Here is a 22,351-nt window from a genome sequence, read left to right as displayed (position 1 = left end):
TCCCATCGATCACTAGGTTGCCGATTAGGTCATCCCCGGTAGCCAGTACCAGGTCGAGCAGCGCTTTGCCTCTCATTGGCCCTGTTGCGAAATGCCGGGCTAGCGGCTCCGGCACCGCTTAGGGGAGCCGCGGGCTTTGCGGAGCTGTGCGAGCGTGCGGCTTGTGGGGCGGGATTGAGGTAGCTCTTAGCCGCCCTCGAGGTTCGCCGAGTTGGCACAAGTAGACGACTTAGAGTAAGTAGTTAGTGTCTCTTAATCTATCGGGTGTGTGTTGGTTCACGAGGTTCCAGAGCCAGCCCTTGCGTTCCAACATGGAGCTAGTCCAAAGCTCGGTGCGGCTGCCGGCTCCTTAAGTCTCAGAACTGGTCAACGGCTCATAATTGGGAAACACAAAGCAATACTGTAACACAGTGAATCGTTGTCAGTTGTTGGATTTCTGAGGCCTTTATCTTCGCTGGGATACGCCCAGGCGGGGAGGCTGAGAACCGGTCTGCGGGGTGATCAGGCCCACAGAGTTTTCCAGTTGTCTCTGCTGCTTCCTGCTTTTTTGCCTCTTTTATAAATGTTTGTTGGACTGCCTCTATGACACTAACTATAGCATACAGATAGGATAATTTTCTTTTACATAATTATTGCTAGGCAGATTTTCTACATAAGTTTCATTTCTGCAAAAATGACACTTTTAGATAAGAAATAAAATTTACAGAATGCGCATATGTAGCTTAATGCCAGTGGAGAAAAGTACAAAGCATTCATTTTGATGAACAGCTGACTTCAAGGTTACATAAATGTGAGAGTGCCGTGCGGCAGTTATACAGAAAAGAGAAAATAATATAAAGTCTTTGCTAAAAACTATAAGACAGTTACAGGCCCATAGACTTCTTGAGTCAGGTAGAGGTCATCCACGCACGAGAGGAAGCTTTGCGCCCGCTCGGATTTAGCTGAGTGATCTTCCCACGAGATGTCCGGGTAATTGAATTCCCCCATGACCACCAAGGTCCTGGAGTAAGCGGCCTCAGTCAGTTCCCGGGCGAACTCCTGGTCAAGCTCGGGACTTTGAGTGGGAGGTCTGTAGTAGACTCCCACCGTTGTGTCCCCTGTGTCGAATTCCCCACGAATTTTTACCCAGAGGGTCTCTAGCTGTCCATGCCGGTCACCAACATCCGCTTGCAGGGACATGTAGCTTTCCTTCACATCGAGAGCTACACCCCCGCCCCTTTTGTCAACACGATCCCTCCTGTACAGGGTATAGCCCTCTATCCCCGTGGTCCAGTCATGGGTGGAGTCCCACCAGGTCTCCGTTATCCCAATGACATCGTATTTCTTTGCACTGAGCAGGAGGACGAGCTCGTCCTGCTTGTTGCCCAGGCTCCTGGCATTAGTGTACAGGCAGGCGAGTGTGCCCTTGGGGGCTCTTGCCTTGCCCACAGATTGTGCCAGGGCTGGGGCAGGGGTGGGCTCCCTTAAGTGCCCCCTTAAGTGCCTTGGTCCGCTGGCTTTGCAAGGGCCGTTCAGCGGGCCAGCAGGGACAGTAGTCCCCCCATCCCCCAGCGGGCTCAGTTTAAAGCCCGGTGGAGCAGGTCAGCCAGCCTGGCTGAGAAGAGCCTCCTCCCCAGGGGAGAGAGGTGGAGGCCATCTCTTCCCAGCAGCTCGCTGCCTCTCTCTCCAAAGAGCGGGCTGTGGTCATGGAAGCCAAAGCCTTCCCGATAACACCAGCGCCGCAGTCTTTGGTTCACCGCGTGGATCCTCCTCTCCCTCCTCAGCCCATAGCCCGAGACTGGGGGGATTGACGAAAACACCGCCTGAGCTCCCAGACCCCTAAGCCCCGCTCCCAACTCCCTGTAGCGCCTCAAGACCTGGCTGGGGGGCTCCGAGCCGTGTCATTGGTGCCCAGGTGAATAAGGAGCGTGGGGTAGTGGTCTGTGGGCCGGAGGAGTTGTGGGATCCTCTCTGCAATGTCTCAGATGCGGGCCCCCGGGAAGCAGCAGACTTCCCGGCCTAAGGGGTCGGGGCGGCAGATTGCCCCCTCAGTGCCCCGCAGGATGGGGTCTCCCACAACAAACACCTTTCGCTTTGACTTGGGGAGAGCGGGGCCAGTAGCTGCGGTCGAGCCTGGGTTGCCTGCGGGAGCCGGCAACTGCGTGGGCTCTGCCGGGGCTGCAAGAGGTGCGAACCTGTTTGTATAGACTGCTTCGGGCTAATATGTGTTTAGGGCTGTAGAGATCAAAATGTTCATCGTAGGATCAACAATCAGTAGCCTGGAAAGGTAGAATCAAGTCTGTTAGTAAAGACCACCAGTTTAGACCTGGACCAGTTGTCCAGAACTGCCTTTTGGAAAGCACTAATAGGGGGTGAAGGCGACAGCTTAATACCTTATCATCTGGTGATAGCATTTTCTTGTTCAATGAATATAAGAAGCAGCCACAACTAACACTCTCCTCTCAGCCTTGTCCTTCTCTAGGGACCACAGTCCCAAATGTGTGAGTGCAGTGGAGGGTTATTTGTGGGGGGACCGCAGAGCGAACCTTTGCAGATCTGACAACATTCATGCTCATCAGCAAAGGTTAGCTTGTTAGCAGAGTAGAATAATAGAGACTGGAGGAAAGTCGGAGAACCGCCCACATTCAAGGAGACCCACTGCAAGCCTGCATACGGCCTTCCTCCTGCATCTCCCGAACTGGCACAGCTGTGGGTAGATAGACAGGCATTGGAATAAGTGATAATTATTCTGTTTTGAGGCTGGGAATAATAAAAGCCCAGGGTCCACGTCTGTCACCTGCCTGCCTCTTTTCTGACCTGAGTGGTAATAAATATGGGAATGGTAACTGTACTGTAGGTGTATGCCTAAGTTGGAAAAACAGGTCTTCAGTATCAATGGACTGTAATCTTGCCCCTCTAAAGCAGGCTGTCACGGACACGGTCCGGTCGTCAGGCTGCAGGGCTAGAAATTTGCTGGTGGGACAAGCAGTGCTGATATTAATTGTCATGGATCCTGAAACTGCAACATTTGAGGCTGATGCTGCTTGTTCCACAGCCAATTTTTCTGGATCCACGGGCAGCCCCACAGTCTGGATGCAGGGTGCAAGGCCATGTCATCTGGCCTTAGGAGTCCCACAGGTCAGAAATTTGGAAATGGGATGAGAAGTGGCTGCCATGTTTCCAGAAGATGCAACAATTGGTGCCCTCTAAAGACTGTCATTGCTGAGCCGCTGGCACGGCTGTTTGAGCACTCATGGTGCTCCAGGCAGGTCCCCGAGGACTGGAAAAAGGCCAGCATGGTGCCCATTTTTAAGAAGGGGAGAAGGGAGGAGCCGGGTAACTTTAGGCCAGTCAGTCTTACCCCTATCCCTGGGAAAATACTAGAAAAAAGTCATCAAAGTCCATATTCGTGACAGCCCAGCAGGGGAAACGATGCTGAAAGGAAACCAGCCCGGGGTCGGCACAGGTAGATCCTGCCTGACAAACCCCATAGCCTTTTACGACCAGGTCACACACTGCCTCGACACAGGAGTAGCGGCCGATGTCAGCTACCTGGACTTTAGGAAGGCCTTCGACACAGGTTTGCATCCTATTCTCGTAGGGAAGCCAGCGGGCTGCGGAGTGGATGCCGACACAGTGAGGTGGGTCGCCGACGGGCGCAGGGACCGCACCAGAGAGCGGTGGTGGACGGGTCATTTTCAGCCTGGAAGGAGGTGGGCAGTGGGGTCCCCAGGGCTCGGTCTTTGGACCGGTGTTATTTAATACCTTCATCAGCCATTTGGACGAGGGTGTGGAGAGCACCCTCTCCAAGTTCGCAGATGATACCGAGTGACAGGCAAAGTTAACACACCGAGGGCAGGGAGCAGATACAGCCCGACCTGGACAGGTTGGATCAATGGGCGGGACATAACAGGATGCAATTTGACAGAGATAAATGCAAGGTAATCCACCCAGGAAGGAGGAATTCCCAGCACACCTACCGGTGTCGCGGGAACTGCCCCTTGCTGCATCTCTTCCCCCCACGCTGATACTCTTGCACCACAGCCCTTTCCCCAGCCACTCACACAGGCTTTACCCTGCTCTTTGCCTGACCCCACGTATCCAAACCCCGCAGGAGTCGCACCCTGCTTTCTGGGCTCCTTGGGCTGCGTCCTCCCCTGAAGGGGTGCGTGAAGCTGGCTCACAGGCTCTGAGGGCCCACTGCAGGCACTGCTCTCTCCTGCTCCATCCTCCAGCACTGCCCAGGCCTCCGGCCACATGTGCAGGCTTCGGTGGGACCACGCTGCCAGCTCGCCAACCCTCGTCCCTCTGCACTGCCTCCGGGCTCTGAGGGCCCATTGCAGGCACTGCACGGCCCCTGGGGGGACAGCAGGTTGAGGGGCCCCCAGCCCATCCCGGGCAGGATCTTCCCAGGCGCCTCACTGAGGTTTCTGTCTTGACTCCCCACTGGGGCTCACATGGACTATAAGTCCCTCGTCCAGCCGGGACAAATGGGTGGGAGCCCCCGGTCGGGGTGCCCACTGGGACGGTCTTCACCCATTCAGACAGGTCCCGACTAGGACGCCCTGAAGGCGAGCGCCCCTTCAACTGCCTGGTACATCCCTATGTAACACATAACATATAATGTGTGTGTGCGTACAAATAACTAAAGCTTTCTGGTGCCGAGATGTTTGTGTCGGAAAAACATTTTCCATTTCCCAGCGGCTCACCAGGGTATGCAGCAGAGGTGCTGGGCAGAGCCCAGTTTTAAAAGCATATTAAATACTTACCACTAGCATTACATGGCAGCGCACGGCTCCTACTCAGGCATCACAAACCACAGAAGAGCGATCCTCCAGCCCTCGCGGTGAGTCCGTCATGCAGGGACGGGGTGTGCGTGGGGGCAGGAACCGTAATCGGCGCCTGCGGTGCAGCTCTACGTTTCCTTCACTGTTTCATCCTCCAAAGCACCCAGGAGCCCCGCCAGGGCCAAGAGGACCCGGCGCCGGAGCTCTCCCGGAGCAGTGACAGTTGCCCGTCCCAGCAGCGCCTGGTGCCGGAGGGACAGACACCTCGGCTGGGCCCTGCTCTGCCTGCCTGGTTTCGCCGGGGCGCGGTCTGGCGCTCTGCCCGGGCGGCACTGGGGAGGGCTGGTTTGGGGGCCCGCGGTGCCCTCGTCTCCCGCCCGGCCCCGGGGCACCTCCCGCAGGGTGCTGGGCACACGCAGACCCCGCGGGGCCGGACGTCTCTCTCGGCGGGCCGCTGGCACTGCTTCACCCTGAGCCCAGGGCGGGACCCGCTGCGCCGCAGCTGCTGGTGGGGCTGCCCCGCTTGTGCCCCCTTTCCCCACCTCTCGGGCTCGCCGCACCCGTGCAAAGCAGCAGCCCTGGCTCTGGCAGCATCGCAGCCCAGCTCCCCTGGGCACTCCCGCCTGCCCAGCCCGAAAACCCCGACGCTGTGTCCATCTGCCCCTCCTGCGCTCCCCTGGTCCAGGCAGGCCTGAGGGGCAGAGCTGCCACCCCTTGCCCAGGGCGCTCATAGCCTGGACCCCGGGGAGGTCTTCGTGCAGCACCCACAGTGCTGCCAGCGGGTGGGCGGCTGAGGCGCCGGTGACGGTGACGTCTCGGCCAGCGCGGAGGCTGGAGCTGGGAGGTCGCCGGTTGAGCCCTCTCAGGGCCCCGGTTGTTCTGCCTCCCTGGGCCAGGGAAAGTCTCCCCCACGGCCTGGTTCAATGGCCCCGTGTAGGCAGGGGCCTGGGCGAGTGCTCGGCCGAGGCAGCCCAAACTCTGCAGGCTCGGAGCTCCCCAGACGGCAACACAAGTGTCTGCACCGGGCTCGGCGAGCCTGGCCTGTGGGGGCTGCTGTCAGGGGTTTCCAGCCCCGCTCCCCAGACAGTGCTGAGAGCAGCAGCGAGCAGCCTTGCATGTGGCTGGGGCGTGCAGCCAGGCCCAGGCTCTGCCAGCTCCTGCCCGCTGTGCCCCAGGGCCCGGGCGTCTGCCCACCCTGCCGCAGTGAGCACCTCCTCCCCTGCGAGGCAGCGTGGGTCCCTGGGTCGTCCCTGCGCACTGTCACCTTCCCCGTGTGGCGGGGGGGGGCTGGGAGCAGGGGCCAAGGTCCGAGGTGAAGCGGGAGCTGCTCCTGCCCCACCCCACAGGCCTGCAGGAGCCCGGCTGGGGCAGCCCTGCCCGTGGCCCTGGGGAGAGCAGACAGGCTGGCAGGAGGGTGCGGCCCAGAGCCCTGCTCCCCTCGCCTGGTGCAGCGGGAAGCCCGGGCAGGAGGGAGCCTGGAGTGGCTGAGCATCGGCACTGTCATCTTTGTTCCTGTAGCCGGGGGCTGAACAGGGCTGGGCCCTATGGACCGAGAGTGAAAGACAGCCCCCAGCCCTGGCCCCCCACCCAGCCCTTCTGCACAGACCCAGGAGTGCCAGCTCCCATGAAAAACTCATGAGACTCCTGATTTCCAAATCAAAGTAACTCTGACTCGTGATCTCCTGACAGAGAGGTCAAATCTCAGGATTTTTTCTTCGGCCTTCAGTAGAGAGCAGCAAGCTGGTCTGTCGGGGGAAGGGAAGGGGCAGAGGGAGAGGGAGGTGGCAGGAGGGGCAGATCGAGGAGCCCACGGTGAGGGAGGGAGTGGGGCAGGGTTGGCTTGAATGGGACCCTGGGGCCAGGAGGTGTGTGTGTCTGCTTCTTACTCCCAAGCCACAGTCCCCCAGCCCTGCTGCTGCCCCTCACTCCTGCCCCACAGCACCCCACATCCTGCCAGGGTGTGCAGGCTGCCCCAGGCTTCAAACCCGCCACACACCCACAGCCCCCACACTTTCACCAATTATGCCTCCCCTCACACACACATACTTCAAAAAAGAGCATCTCATGATTTACATTCCAAATCTCTTGATTTTTAAGAGTTTGTCTTATGATTTTTGACACCGTGGGCGTGGCAATACTGCACCCTTGGTGCTCACTCTGTCACCACCATGGGGCAAGCCCCCTGCATGTCAGACCTCTGTCAGGCCGGGCTGCATCCGAACCGGGCGCTGCCCTCCCAGTGCCCAGCACCTCTCCAGGGGCTCCTGTCAGGAGCAGGAAGCTCCCTGGCCTCACGTGCTCCACATCCCCGTGTCGGCCTCACCCTGTGCGGCTCAGCGATGGGAAGCCTGGCACCCCCGGCAGCCTTCGCTGCACCCGGGACATGGCCCGCAGGTGATGCCTGCAGGGCCCGGTCCTGCAGGGCTCCAGAGAAGACACAGGACAGGGGACACCGCTTTGCACGCCCCAGGCTCCGGTACCAGCCTCCTCGCGGCTGCAGCTGTCACCTGGGGACCCGGAAGACCTGGGCAGGCAGCTGAAGCTGCAGAGACCTGCCACGCCTGGGCCTCCCCAGGAGCCGCGCAGCCCAGGTCCAGCAAGACCTCCGTGAAGCGGAAGAAGGCCTTCTCCCTGTTTGCCCTGGGACCTTCTCTCTGTGTGCAGCGCTCTCAGACCCGCACTCATTCCCCTCAGGCCCAGGCAGCCGCCTGCATCCAAACAGCATCCACTAGGTCCTACTCCCCCGAAGCCCCCCACTACCATCCACCCTGTACCCAGAGCATGCAGTGCCCACTCCTGCAAGGTGCTGCAGGGCGATGGAGCGGGCAAGGAGCTCCGCATCGTGTTGGGTGCCAGCATGGTCAGCGGTCCCGGGACAGGAATGGATGGAAAGGCTGCACGATGAGGAGGGTCATTGATAAGAGGGGTGTGCAGGAGGTGGTTCTGGGATGGGGGTGTGCAGGAGGGGGTAGGGAGCCACCCAGGGTAGGAAATCCATCACAGAAGTAGTCTGCAAGCAGCCGGCAGGAAGGAGTCAGAGGAACAGGAGCAATACTGAACGCGCAGGGAACGAGAGGTGTAAAACCCGTCTGGGAACGCAGGCTCGCTGCACCGCCGGACGACTGACGAGCTGGACCGCTGGACCGGGCCCCAGCGAGACCCTGAACTGTCTGATCCCAGGACAGGGGACCAGGCCTGCGTGCAAGGTGACGAATGCCTGTCCTGGCGTCAGCGTGTGCTGCTGCCGAGGGACCCCACGCCAGGAGGGGAAACTCCTGTCTCAAGCGTCCATTCGCTCAGCCCCCACCGGCCCCTGAACCAAGGGTCTGGGCACACAGCAGGACCTGCGGGCTGGGATCCAGCCGGCCCAGCTTCCTTCACCCCAGGGGGCTGCAAGCATCCCGGCAGGGCCGCGGCCTCCCCGTTCCTGTGTCCAGCACCCGGTGGTTTCCAGCACTTCCCTCACAGGCGTTGGCTCCTGCACGGTTGCTGTGCCAGGGCTTGTCCCTTCCACGGGGCACAGCACCAGCACCTGGCGATGCCCACCTGCCCCAGGAGGCCTTGAGAGGGCTGCCGAGGAAGGAGGAGGGAGCAGCCCAGAGCCCCCCACAACGTGCAGCACTGAGCACGGGGGGAGCAGAGCCCCAGCTGCAGCCCCGGTGTAGGCGGCCAGGCCCGGGAGGGAGGGAGGGAGACTGGAGCGGATGAGCATCACCACGGTCATCTTTACTGCGGCAGCCCAGGGGCGACATGAGGCTGGGCTCCGGATGGACCGAGAGGCAGAGACACCCCCAGCCCTGGGCTCCCCACCGGCCCCCCCACGTGTGGGAGGGAGACAGCAAGAGCAGCTGCTACCAACACAGACCCAGGGAGACCTAGCCATCATGCAGTGCCTGGGCCCTAGGCCCCCGCCCCAGGCTGATCCCCCAGCCCAGCCCAGCCCAGCCCAGCCCAGCACGTCCAGTCCAGCTACTGGCACCGTCTCGCCATCGCCTGAGTGAGCGCATGGGACGTGGTGTTGGTGATCCTGCCTCCGTCTTCAGCCGCCGCCTCCCTCCTCGGCTGTTTGAGGCTCTGGGCAATGCTCAGGGGCCTAGGAAAGATGTGGAAGGAGCCTGTGGTTCGTCATCTGGGCCCATGGGTCTGTTCCCCTGGCAGAGACCGAGCCTCTGGGTTGCCCCGAGTCAGGCAGGGCCAAGGCTGCGCCTGCTGCTGGGGCATGGGGGAGCGCAGGAGTCAGGCGGAAGGACGCCCCTCGGGATGTGGGGTCCCCAGACAGGAGATGGATGGGAGCTGGGGAGCCAGTCTGGGCTCAGGAACATCCCCGACACACGTCACTGCTGGGAACTCGGCCTTGATGGGGGCCCATGTTCCCCACAGCCCCTGGGCTGGGACACGCGGTGCCGCCCCTGCCTGCCCGGGACGCCCGAGTGGACGTTCCCAATGGCCCAGCAATTGCCGCTGAGGCTGAGAACCAGTGACCGGAAGCTCAGCCCGGGGGGGTCTACGGGCAACTAAGGGAGGGAGCGGCACGTCGGCATGCACACCTTGTCCCCGGCACCCGACACATGGCCACGCGCTGCCCCAGCTGACCTGAGCCCAGTTATGCAGAAGCCTCTGCCATGGGCTCCCCTCACCCAGCCCTGGGTGCCCCTGTCCCACACCCGCCGAGGGTCTGGTGTGAGGGGTCAGGCGGGGCTGGGGGTCACAGCCCCTCTGGGCTGGGCTGGGCAACAGGCGGGTCTGCTCCCCGATGGGCCCACCACGACCCGGACCAGAGAGGGGCCCATGACAAGGCCCCTTATCCCAGAACTGGTGCTAGGCCTGTCCAGTCCCCACCGCTTACCGCTGCTCCTCTCGATGGGGGTCTCCAGGGCGAGGTGTCCCACGCGGCAGATGTACTCTGCCCCCTGGTCCCCGGACGTCCAGCGGGTGAGTCTGGTCTCCTGCTGGAAGCTCTTCCCGTCCCGTGCCAGGACAGCTGTGCCGGGCTCCACCCTCCACTCAGCCGAGTCCCGCAGGGTCACAGCAGTGGGCTCCCCCTTGCCCCTCCGCAGCCAGGTCACGCTCAGCTCCCCCGGGAAATGCCCCGCGATGCGGCAGCTCAGGGTGACTCCCTTCCCCGTGGCCACGGACTCAGTCCGGGAGATTTCGGACACCTCCGGGGGCCGCAGGAGCCCTGGGGAAGGGAAGAGGCAGGGACAGGCCCCGTCAGGGGAGCCGCGGCCCCTCACACCCCACCCAGACCCAACACCCCTGCAGCGGGGCTGGGACCCCCGGACACGGCCCCTCCTCACCCACGGCCCTCAGGCTGAGCTCTCTCTCGCTCGGGGGCTCTCCGGGGCCGTGCTGGACGCACACTTGCACGCGCAGCTCCGGCCGGGTCAGGCTGCGGCTGGGCACTCTCCAGACGCTCGTCGCGGTGAACGTGCCGTCCGCGTTCTTGTCTACCTGCGCGGGGTCTGCCCCCCAGCTCCCGGCCCCGTCCCAGCCCCACTGGATCGGGGGCACCTCCCGGGGGTAGAAGTTGTGGAGCTGGACAGCGAACGGCACCTTGTCGCAGGGGTCCCACTCGGGCCACACCTGGATCTCCGACACCTGCGGCCGGGCTGGGGAGACAGCGGGGGGGTTAGTGCGAGGGACTGATGTGATCCTGCTTGGGGGAGCTCTGGGGCTGGGGCTGGGGCTGGGGCTGGGGCTGGGGATGGGGCAGTGCAGCAAGGGCTGGGTAACTGTCCTGTCTCCAGCTACATCAGGGCAGGCAAAATACAGGCCACAAGCTGTATTCACACCAGGCCTTTCTATCTGGCATGTGGGGCCTCTAACAATATAGAAAATTAGTATTTGTCTGCCTCTTCCTGCCTGTCAGAGATGACCGGAGCCAGGGGCAGTAAGACAGAGCCAGTGGCTGGAGCAAGCAGCCTGCAAGGACCATGGCCCCTGCCCCCCCAAGCACACCCCCTCCTTTCCCCCCAACCCCTCTAGCCCCACCCGGCAGCCTGTGCCTTGCAAAGACATCTGTCCTGGGACCCTGGAGCTGTTTCCACCTCCCTGTGCCACAGGGAAATCCAGATACCGTGCTGGGGAGAGGGAGGCAGGGAGGTCTGCGGGCGCTTGCCCCAGCCCTCGGGACCAGGCCGGCCGGCTCCTGCGGTCGTGGCCGCGCAGCCAGGAATCGCGCGGTGCTGGAGCAGCCGCAGGCAGGGAAGCGGGGAAACAGCCGCTACAGGCAGGGGCGAGGGGGAGGGCAGCAGCGCTGGGCTGGAGCGCGGGGCCGCACCGGTGTCCCCAGGGCCAGCGCTGGGGGGGCCCAAGCACAGCAGCAGGAGCGCGGGGCCCGGGGCAGCAGGGCTCTGGGGCTCACCCCTCCGCCTTTGGCAAAGCCCAGCCCAGCTCCACGGAGCGCTGCCAGCCTGGCCCCGCACTCCTGCCACCGCGCTTTGGCCCCCATTTCTGCCCAGCTGTTGCTGCGGGGGGGTGTATGTGTGTGGCGGGGGTGGAGGGACAGAGTGATTGCGGTTTCGTAGGGTGAGTCCCACACAAACACCCCGCCATACACATACACCCACGCCCCCTCGCACTGCCATACCCGCACCCCGATGCACACCTGCTACCCTCCGCTCACACACAGCCCCCACAGACTTACACCCCCATGCCCCCTGCCCCCACAATATACAGGAGCAGGACTTCATGTGCAGCTATTGTGCAGCCACCTCCGTGTGCACGGCACAAACACATGCAAAGGGAGACAACAATAGTTGTTGAGATCAGGTGAGTGCGTGCTGTAGATCGGCGGTCTCCAACCTTTGCAAGGGGCACACCGCCTTTGGCACTGACGGGCAACCCACGATCTACCGTGCACCAGCCCCTGACCCCAGATAAGGCTGTGGGGAGGGAAGGGGGGGGCCGATCAAGGCAGAGAGAGAAAAAATGATTTGGGGGCGCGCCCCCCCCAGCAGGTGAGTGTGTGGGGGAAGGGGCAGCGGGTGGGGGAGGGGCTGTGGGTGGGGAGTGGGGCTGATCAAGGCCCACCCCTAGCCCCACTTCCTCCCTCACTGCGGGGGCCTTGACCTGTCCCCCCAGTGGCGGTGAGGGAGAGAGTGGGGCTGGGGTAGGGGCAGGCCCTACACAGCCGGGGCATGGGATGGAGCCATGGGGTGGGGGGCACACACGCCAGGAGGGCATGGGGGGCACGTGCCCCAGGATCCGCCTGCTAGCTGGGCCGGCCCCCACTGTGGCTGGGGTCGAGGCGGCGCTCAGGCTGGGCGGTGGCGGTGCTGGGAGTGGGGCTACGTGCACTAGGGTGCAGGCACACAAAAACTCCCCAGAGCCCCTCCACGGTCCCCCTCCCAGCACCACCCCCGCCCAGCCCAGGCACAGCGTGGCCCATTCCCCCACCGTGAGGAGTGTGGGGCTGCCTTCCTGCCTCCGCCCACCCCCTCCCTCCCGCACAGATCCTGAAACACCGGCTCACCCCGAGCTACATCCCTCCATCACAGCAGCAGGCCCCGGCCGCCCCCGGAGGTGGCATCGGGGCGCTGGGCACTCACCCCACACCCGGATCTCCGGGGACACTCGCTCCTCTCGGATCCGTTTGCCCTCGTGGAGGAAGACGCACCGGACCCGCGCCCCGTCGTCCTGCAGCGTGGGGGTGAAGGTCAGGGAGGACGTGAGGCGGGTGCCGGCTCTCTCCTCTGTCACTCCCCAGCCCGGGGGGAGGGCGGGGATCAGCGGCTGGTGCTCGGGGCTCTCTCGGTCCCCAGCGCTCTCCGGCACCGTCCTGTCCTCGCTCTGGATCCTCTCCCACGTCACGGCCACGTCCTCGGGGAACGTCCCCTCCATGGAGCAGTGCAGGGTCAGCTCCTGGCCCAGCAGGCACCGCGCCGGCACCTGCACCTCTGCGACATTGTAGGAGACTGTCCAGCCTGGGGGCCAAGCAACCAACATAGAGGACACTGGTCAGCCTGGGGTTATCGGGGAGACATGTCCCGTCTGAGGTCTGAGCTCAGGGCTGGGAACCAGGGGGTTGAAACCTGCCTGGGGACAGGCCTCTCCACCCCAGCATCACGGGTGCCTCCCTCTCCCTGGCTCGTCCCCTCCCTCTGTCACCCTGCAGCCCAACAGCACCGTCCCTCTCTACCTCTTCTTCTCTTCCTCCAGAAGTAAAAGGCTGCAGCAGCCGCAGCTCCTGCTCCGAACAGGATCCCCAGGACAGCTCCAACCACGGCTCCAGTCTGATCCGGTGCTGTGCTCAGTAGTGAGAGGAGAGAAGAAGTCAGAGCTAAGCTTGTGGCATTTTTCGGGTGGGAGCAGAGTCTTGCCTGAGACCCCGACCCAGCTCCCACCTGCAATCCCCTCCTCCCTCCAGCTGCCGGGGCAGGGCACAGCCTGGGCCTCATCTCCCCTGCAGCCACCTCTGGTGCGTGGCCTGGCATCCACTGTGCCCCAGCTGCTGCCCACACAGTCGTGGGCCAGGGTTTGCTCTGGGATGCTGGGGTCCCTGCCGTCCGCCCACGGACTGGGAACATATGGGCCTGGACGCAGCAGCCCGGGACGACCCTCAAGCCTGTGTCCTGCTGCTCCCTGGTGCTCCAGCTCCTCCGGGAGGGAAGGGGAATTCCCGCCGGCTAATACAGCCCCAGACCATGCAGGTCTGCAGCTCCGGGCTGCCTGCACGCTGGCCTGGAGCAGCTCTGTGCTAGCGCGGGGAGGGGGCCAGGGCGCTTCCAGAGTCAGGGCAGCAGGCAGGTCCCTGTGTGGGATCTCACCTCGGATGTCCAGGGTGACGTCCTCCTGCAGCGGCTGCCCCAGAGCCGCATGGCGGACCAGGCAGGAGAAGACGCGGTCGGCATCGCTGAGGGTGGGGGTGAAGGTGTAGGTCAGGGTGAGGTTGTAGGTGCCATCCGGGTTCCTCTGGGGGCTGGAGCGGGTGAAGCCCTTCAGGACCTGCCCGTCTCTCAGCCACGCCACGTCCACGTCCTCGGGGAAGAACCGCCCCACGTGGCACAGGAGGGAGGTCTCGGTGTCGGCCACAGCAGGTTGTCTTGGGATGGAGATCGTCGGGGCAGCTGGAAGAAGGGGGTCCCTGTTGGAATTTGTGGGATGCATGTGCTGGTGCCCCTGCCAGGTAGGGCTGGCACCGAGCTGCTGAGACCACCACAGGCCTGGACCCTGTGGTAGCCCCAATGCGCTACTGGTCGACCTCCCAGGCAGGCATCTCCAGGGCCAGGTGGGTCTGGGCCTGGGAGAGGACAGCTCTGCTCGGGGGACTGGCAGCAGGAGCCCATGCCTCCCCGAGCTAGTCCTGAATGCCAGGCTGTTTTGCCTGTTGTGTAAGGGTTCGCACGGCTCCTGGAGCGAGGGGCCCTGCTGTGGCTGGGATTGGGCAGGCCCATGTCAAAGAGACCCCCGGGTCTGAAGATCATTGCTTACTCACTTGCATGTGGCACAGGTCTATGCCTGTGTCTCCCACCCACGCACCCATGTCCAGCCCCAGCATTGTCCCAACCAGACCACGGGACCCTCTCATGTCCTCACCGAGCAGGCGCAGGGTGGTCTCCCCCTCGTGCTTCTGAGCCCCGTACCCCACAACACACCGGTAGACACCCCCGTCTGACAGGGTCACCGCGGCCAGGGACAAGGAGGCGTTTCCGCTCTCCAGCTCCTTCTCCGACGGCAGGCTGGCTCCGGGCTGGGCATGGCTCCTGCCCCGGTCGTACCAGGACAGCTCCTGCTCCCAGAAATACCACGTCACCTGCAGGGCGTCCAGGGCCACCGCCCCTCCGACATCGAACCGGCACTGCAGCAGGACCCCCGAGCCCACGCGGGCCGTGGAGGAGGGCGCCGTGGTCACCTGCAGCTGGGAACCTGCCCGGGGGAGAGGGAGCAGCCGTGAGACCCCGCGGGCTGGGCCGGCGCAGGGGGGAGGCTGCCTAGGACTGCATGGCCCGCTGCGGGGACCTGGTGCAGGGAGATGTGGGGTGGGGGCCAGGGGCAGGGGCCGGCTGCACTCGGGGCAACGGGACTTCACCCCCACATGCTGAACTGCCCCCTCTCCCTCCCCCGCACGTTCCTCCTATGGGGTTTGGCCAGGCTACCCCAGGGCTGCGCACCCATCCCAGCCCCCGGCTGCCCCCACACCCATGCCAGGGGAGCAGGGGGACTGGGACTTACCCTGTGGGGCAGGGAAGAGGGGAGGCAGGAGCAGGGCCAGGGGAAGGAGCAGGCGGCCCAGGCGCTGCACCCCGGGCTGCATCTTTCCCTCTGTCCTCACAGAGTCCTTGTCCCTGAAGCTAAAATGGATTCTCAGAAACTTCTCTCTGCTTTCGCTTTCACTTGGGAAGGAGTCAGCCCAAAGGCTAGAATAAATAGGAAAAGGCTCCACCTTGTGCTAGAAGCTTTCACATTTTTTTCTTTTAAGGAAAGTGTTTCATGTCCCAAGTCAAATCAGCCAAATCAAGTCCAAATCTCTGCGAGTCCTTCAAGGACCATATGTGACCCTACTACCCACAAACCCTCTGCCCCTGCCTGGGGCTTCAGATGCTTCCAAATCCTTCGGCGGGCATCCTATGTGCCGGCCAAGCCCGGAGACTGGGTATTCGGATGCCCCTGGGTTTCACTTGCCCCCAGCCTTATGGCCACAGGAGCAAGCTAGGGAGGAGTCTCTCATTTCCATAAAGTCAGCGTGTAGCTGAGATCATCTCACTGGAGCTGCCAGTGGGAGGCCAACTGTGAGGCTCTCATGGGGAGTCCTGTCCACAAGCAGACTCAGTGCACCGTACACCACACAGAGCCTTCAATAAGGCACTTACTTCTACCACCATTGTGGTATTGCCCAACCCTGAAAAAACCACTTTTGTGGTCATGGTGTTTCCCCAAAGCTTTCACATGCCAGGAGCTGAGTGAGGCCTGGCCCTGGCCCCTCTGCAATGCCCCACGGCTCTGAGCACTGGCCCTTGTTTGTGCAGGACAGTGCTGGAATGGGGACCTCCAGTCCCGATCCTGGGGTGCACGACTCCGAGATACCCGACTCAGAGACAGCCCTTGTCCTGGATTTGCAGTATCGTGCAGGGATTCGGATTTCTCCTTGCGGGTGGGCAGCGCTCCAGACTTCAAGGGGCTGCCGGGAGTGGGACGCAAGGGGCGTAACGCATACATACATGTAGCCAGGGAAGGGCCAGGCAGCCTGGAGAGCAGCTCCCTGAAAGTTAGTCTATGGGGGTGAGCATAGGTTGGGTGTGTGGTGGGGGGCAGATTGAGCCCCCTCTGTGAGGGAGGGAGTGGGGCAGAGGCTGTAGGTGATGCCCAGCCAGGTGATGCATGCATCCTGGGGCTGGGAGCAGTAGGAGCCACACATGGCTCCTCCAGAGGGCGTGAAGGGGGTATATGGCTCCCCAGACTTGTGAGCAGGTTGGGGACAGATGAGGGCTGCCCCGTGTGGGCTTGGGGCTCCCTGCCCTGCTGCCTTTCCCTCAGGAGCCCTGTGCCAGCCTTGTGCCCCCGCCCATCTGGCAGCACTGGTGGTGGTGGCAGTGTGGAGTTGTGCCCCTCACTGCTGCCAGGGGGGCAGGGGCTGCCTTCCCATGGCAGTAGGTGGGGCAGGGGTCTCCGCTCTGTCCGGGGAGTGGGGGGGAGTGGGAACAGAGGGGAGAAGCAGGCATGTGTCCAGCCTTTCCATTTTGAAAATGTGGTCACCCTACTTGGCTCTGGGGAGCAGAGGGGAGAGTCAGCCCAGGGCCTCCCCTGCCCTGGTAGCAGGAGCCCGGGGCAGGCTCAGGGCTGCAGGGCTCTGGGGATCCCGGCCCCTCCTGCTCCCTGCCTGGGGATCCCAGACCCAGTGCTGCCCAACAGCCCACACGCAGCCCCGAGCAGGGGAAAGGTGCACAGCAGGAGGGGCCGTGTGTGCTTTGAGGTCCCATCCCTCAGCTCCTCCAGGTCTCAGTGTCCCGAGATGCCTGGCCACAGGGGAAGGGAGGTGTCCCCATGGCCATGCCAGACCTTTTCTGTTCTCCCCCCCATCTCTGTCTGGGATGGGACAGAGGTTGGCATGTAGCCACCAGCAGCCTGGGGCCTGGACTGGTCTGGTACATCCCAGAGGAGACTTTACCCTCCTGCTTCTTCCTGGTGGCCACAGCTATGGGCTCCTAGCCCCACAACCCCTGCCTGAGTCAGGCCCAGAGGTGGATTAAGATTTACGGGGGCCTTGGGCAAACAGAAGATTGGAGACCCCCCGCACAGCATTGTAAACATGAATGTATCAAAAGTCATTAATAAACAGCCCCGCGAACTGTTTACACAGTGCACTAATCACTAAAGCACAACACACAGTGCTGAAATGAACTACTTGCTACACACCAGACTGAATAAAACAACTGCCTTAGGGAAATGACTCCGATGCATTGGATTGCCATAAATGTATGATAACACAAAAGGAATGAAGTTTTAGTTTAGTGTTCATGTAGACCCTTGGTTGAATGTTTTTTTTCAAAATACACATTTTGCATTGTCCCCACACTACAGCAAACTACTACAAGAAAAATACAGGCATAACGATAGCCTCAAGTACAAGTCTAAGAATACCGTTAGTGATTCTTGCAATTAAAATAAGGCTGTAGACCTACACAATACATCTCCATTTTTTTAAAAATCATTCCTAAATGCACCTCCAAGGAGCAATATTCTGCACTGGTCTGGTCCTGCAGGGAACAAACCAGGAAAGCCAAGGCTGCAACTGAACTCCAACTAGCTTCAAGGATGAAGGAGAATAAAAAGTCTTTTATCAGATATGTGGGGAGCCGGAGGAAAAGCAAGGGCAATGTTGGACCCCTGCTGAAAGATGGGGCAACTGACAACTGATGCCCAGGAAAAGGCCAACCTATTAAATGGGTATTTTGTGTTGTTCTTTCATCAGTCCCACAGGACGCCCATGCCCACTACGGGACAGGGAGGTCCGGATGAGGGAGATCCCCTACCCTCCATAAATGCTGACCTCGTGAAGGAACACCTTGAGAAGCTGGATACCTTCAAGTCAGCCGGCCCTGACAACCTGCACCCCAGGGTACTCAAGGAGCTGGCGAGCGTCATAGCCCAGCCCCTGGCACGGGTCTCCGAGTCCTCCTGGTGCTCTGGTGTAGTGCCCGAAGACTGGAAGAAGGCCAATGTGGTGCCGATCTTCAAGAAAGGGAGGGGAGTGGATCTGGCTAACTATAGGTCCATTAGCCTGACTTCTATCCTGGGGAAGGTCTTAGGAAAGTTTCTTAAGGAGGTCATCCTTGAGGGACTGGCTGACGCCAACATCCTGAGGGATAGCCAGCATGGGTTTGTTGCGGGTAGGTCTTGTTTGACCAATCTCATTTCATTCTATGACCAGGTGACCTACCACCTGGCTGAGGGAGAAGACATTGATGTCATATATCTTGACTTCAAAAAAGCCTTTGATCTGGTATCCCAGAATCACCTCTTGGCAAAACTGGCCAATTGTGGCCCTGGGTCTACCACAATCCGCTGGCTGGGAAACTGGCTCCGTGGTCGGACCCAGAGGGTTGTGATTGATGGCAGTCACTCATCGTGGTGCCCTGTGACCAGTGGGGTCCCTCAAGGCTCTGTCCTTGGACCCATACTGTTCAACATCTTCATTAATGATGTGGACATTGGAGTCAGGAGCGGACTGGCCAAGTTCGCCGATGATACCAAACTATGGGGCAAAGCATCCACGCCAGAAGATAGGCGGGTGATCCAGGCTGACCTGGACAGGCTCAGCAAATGGGCAGACGAGAACCTCATGGTGTTTAACACCGAAAAATGCAAGGTTCTCCACCTTGGGAGGAAAAACCTGCAGCATCCTTATAGGGTTGGCAGTGCTATGCTGGCTAGCACTGCAGAAGAAAGAGACTTGGGGGTCATCATTGACCACAAGATGAACATGAGCCTGCAATGCGATGCTGCAGCTAATAAAGTGACCAAAATGCTGGCGTGCATCCATAGATGCTTCTCAAGCAAATCCCGGGACGCCATTCTCCCCTTGTACTCGGCCTTGGTGAGGCCGCAGCTGGAGTACTGCGTCCAGTTTTGGGCTCCACAATTCAAAAAGGATGTGGAGAAGCTTGAGAGAGTCCAGAGGAGAGCCACGCGCGTGATCAGAGGTCAGGAAAACAGATCTTATGATGACAGGCTGAGAGCCATGGGGCTTTTTAGCCTGGAAAAGTGCAGGCTCAGGGGTGATCTGATGGCCACCTATAAGTTTATCAGGGGTGACCGCCAGGATCTGGGGGAGCGTTTGTTCACCAGAGCGCCCCAAGGGTTGAATGGTCATAAAGTACTGCGAGCCCATTGCAGGCTGGACATAAGGAAGAATTTCTTTACTGTCTGAGCCCCCAAGGTCTGGAACAGCCTGCCAGCGGAGGTGGTTCAAGCACCCACTGTGAAGACCTTCAAGACACATTTGGATGCTTATCTTGCTGGGATCCTGTGACCCCAGCTGACTTCCTGCCCTTCAGGGAGGGGGCTGGACTTCCAAGGTCTCTTCCAGCCCTAATGTCTATGAAATCTATAAAATAAAACATTAAACACATGCTAAACTAGTTAACACACCCATGAATGATGCATGCCTCCAGCGGCTGCAGGGGACACAGTGGTGCTGTTGGCGGTGGGAGCATGGCAGTGGCAAGTGGTGAGCTTCTGTAGATGCTGCTGGCACTGTTGGTGCCGGGGGGCGGGGTGCAGTGAGCTCTGACCAGGCGTCGGCAACCACCCACAGACAACACCAGTGCTCTTAGCAATGATGGGGGGAGAGCGGTGACTGCCCACAGGCAGCACCAGCAGTGTTGGTAGTGCCTTTTCTCAGGCAGTACACTGCCATGCACCTGTGTGCACCCCCTACACATCACCAATGAACACACCTATGCCCCTTCCTCTCCTGCACTTTGGCCAGGCACAGGGCTGGGGATTAGCCCAAGGAAGGGGCTGGGTGTAACGCCTGCAGGGCAGGTTCATCCCCCTGTCCCATGGAGCCCAGCCTGGCCTCAGGGCCCAGGAACAAAGGAGTAGGAGGGGCAGGGCCAGAGTCCAGTCCCACATCCCACCCACTAGCTCTGAAACCACGGCCCCAGGCACTGGGCAGCTGGCCATGCAGTGAGAAGAGCCAGAGCTACTTGCCTTCTGTTGGTCAAGGAGATTTGAATGCCCTTCCCAGCCCTTCCCTGCAGGCCTGGTATAGCATACCCTGAGGGATGCTGTATCCCAGAACACACAATGAGCCAACTGGGGCTTCCAACTTTATATATGGGGTATTGGGGATTCAGGGCACAGGCAACTGGCCAAAGAGAAAGAACAAGTACAGCTCAGTATGCAATATCATGGTATCACGTCACAGTATCACAGCATACATGCGAGGCTAGCAACAGTCAGTCCTGCAAATGCACACATTTCACATCTTACATTCCCATCCCACTTCCAGAGTCGTACCCTACAACCCAGCCCTAATCCCACTGTTGTGCTGTACAGGTCTCCAGGTCAGAAACTGTTTGTAGTCTCAATCCAGTTGTGTGTGTCTCTCCCTCTTATTACAGCCAGTGTTTCTTCTCCTCCCCTCTGTCTCTGCTCCCTGCCAGCAGCTTGTCTTGATTAACATATTCCAGGTCAGCTCTGTCCTGCATCACCACTTCCTTTTCCTCTTGATGATGTTTGTGGGAAATGTAGGTAGTTACAGATTCACAGACACATCATATACAATTCACAGTATATTATATTATTCCCCTTTTTCAATTGGATGCACCCCCACATCCACTAAAATTATACTGGTCGCATCTGCACATGCAATCAATGCACCTGCATTTTCTGCACAGAAGAGTAAGGCACATTAAACTGTGCCCTTGCACACATCTGAACCTATACCAGTTGTGGTCCCCACAGGAGCAGTTCAGTTCAGGGCTGCTCCTGCCCTGCTCTGCCCCCCTGCAGCTGCCAGGAGGAGCTCAGGAAGGATGGTCATTCTTTAAGTAAGTGAGGGAGACCATCCCAGTAGGAGGGAAAAGGGGGAAAGGAGCAAAAAAACTTCCTTGGCTAAACAGTGAAATCCAGGGGAGCCTGAGGGCAAAAAAGAAGGCATGTATGCAGTGGAAGCAGGGGGGAGCTCCCAAGGAGGAGCATACCTCCTTGGCCCACACTTGCAAGGAGGCAGTTAAAAAGGCCAAAGCAACTACAGAGCTGAGACTGCCAACACAAATTAAAGACAACAAAAAGTCTTTTTTTTTTCAGGTATGTAGGGAGTAAAGGGAAGGTGCAGGCCAACGTAGGACCCCTACTGAACAAGGAGGAGCAATTAGTGACAGAGAGAGGGGGGACAAGGCTGAGCTCTTCAATGAGTTTTTTGCCTCGGTGTTCCTGAACAGGGCTCAAGATAAGTCTCCTAATGGGTCCTTAGCTGGGCATTAGAGGGACACCAGCCCACCAACTGTCGATGCTGACTTGGTGCAGAGTCACTCAGATGGACTGGACGTGTTCAAGTCGGCAGGGCTGGGTGAGCTGCATCTGAGAGTACTGAAGGAATTAGCTGCTGTCAAAGCAGAACCACTGGCATGGCTGTTTGAGCACTCGTGGTGCTTCAGTCAGGTTCTGGAGGACTGGAAAAGGGCGAGTGTGGTCTCTGTTTTCAAGAAGGGGAGGAAGGAGGATCCAAGTAATTATAGGCCAGCCAGTCCTTGGAAGGTCTTTGAAAAGATTATGAGGGATTATATTTGTGGGAGTCCAGTGGGAAAAATAATGCAGGAGGGAAACCAGCATGGATTGGTAGCAGGTAGATCCTGCTTGACCAACCTGTTTTTGTTATATGACAGGGTCACAAAATGCTTAGATGCAGGAGTAGAGGTGGATGTCATTTTCTTGGATTTAAGCAAGGCCTTTGATATGGTATCTCACCCATTCTCATAATGAAATTAAGAGGCTGTGACATAGATGTTAACATAGTCCAATAGGTAGCAAACTGGCTTAGCGGTTGCACCCAGAGAGTGGTAGTAGATGGGTTGGCATCAACCTGGAAGGATGTGGGTAGTGGGGTCCCACAGGGTTCAGTCCTTGGACCTCTACTCTTCAATATCTTCATCAGTGACTCAGATGTGGATATGAAGTGTATTCTGTCCAAGTCTGCAGATGATACAAAATTGTGGGGTGAAGGGCACACACCGGAGAGTAAGGAATGATTGCAAGCAGACTTGGACAGGTTGGAAAAGTGGGCAGTACACAATAGGATGCAATACAACAAGGAGAAATGCAGAGTGCTGCACCTAGGATGCAAAAATATCCAGCACATCTACTGGCTAGGCAGTGACCCTCTCAGCAGCACAGAAGCAGAAAGGGATCTCGGAGTCCTAGTGTACTCCAAGATGAACATGAATCATCACTGTGACAAAATCCTCAGCAAAGCTAACCGCACTTCATCATGCATCAGCAGATGCATGAAAAACAGAACCAAGGAAGTGATACTTCCCCTCTATGCGGCATTGGTTAGACCGCAGTTGGAGTACTGTGGCCAGTTTTGGGCGCCACACTTCAAACAGGATGTTGAAGCCTCAAGAGGGTTCAGAGGAGGC

General features: G+C 59.8%; 1 protein-coding gene across 1 annotated transcript; it reads right to left on the bottom strand.

The window, feature by feature from the left end:
* Positions 1-7,528: 7,528 nt before the first annotated feature.
* LOC149865304 (uncharacterized) lies at positions 7,529-15,108 on the bottom strand. The gene is made up of 8 exons (XM_090041306.1): positions 14,940-15,108; positions 14,304-14,633; positions 13,535-13,834; positions 12,907-13,011; positions 12,317-12,691; positions 10,064-10,375; positions 9,613-9,945; positions 7,529-8,859 (listed from the first exon to the last, which is right to left on the bottom strand). The coding sequence occupies exons 1-8, from the start codon at positions 15,019-15,021 to the stop codon at positions 8,852-8,854; spliced, it is 1,845 nt and encodes a 614-aa protein (XP_089897432.1). The 5' UTR covers positions 15,022-15,108; the 3' UTR covers positions 7,529-8,851.
* Positions 15,109-22,351: the final 7,243 nt, after the last annotated feature.

This window comes from Crocodylus siamensis, chromosome 4 (assembly GCF_052110815.1).
Source record: "Crocodylus siamensis isolate JL-2025a chromosome 4, ASM5211081v1, whole genome shotgun sequence".
NCBI classification, from domain to species: domain Eukaryota; kingdom Metazoa; phylum Chordata; order Crocodylia; family Crocodylidae; genus Crocodylus; species Crocodylus siamensis.
The sequence above is the reverse complement of the archived record's forward strand: the minus strand, read 5'-3'. Positions and strand labels throughout refer to the sequence as shown.

What these genes read in the sequence shown, in the direction of transcription:
- LOC149865304 (XM_090041306.1), bottom strand. Translation starts at nt 15,021, where the DNA reads ATGCAGCCCGGGGTGCAGCGCCTGGGCCGCCTGCTCCTTCCCCTGGCC. An exon ending in CGTCACCCTGGACATCCGAG is followed by an intron (nt 13,012 to 13,534) that starts GTGAGATCCCAC and finishes TACTGAGCACAG; the next exon opens with CACCGGATCAGACTGGAGCC. An exon ending in CTGGAGGAAGAGAAGAAGAG is followed by an intron (nt 12,692 to 12,906) that starts GTAGAGAGGGAC and finishes CTTGGCCCCCAG; the next exon opens with GCTGGACAGTCTCCTACAAT.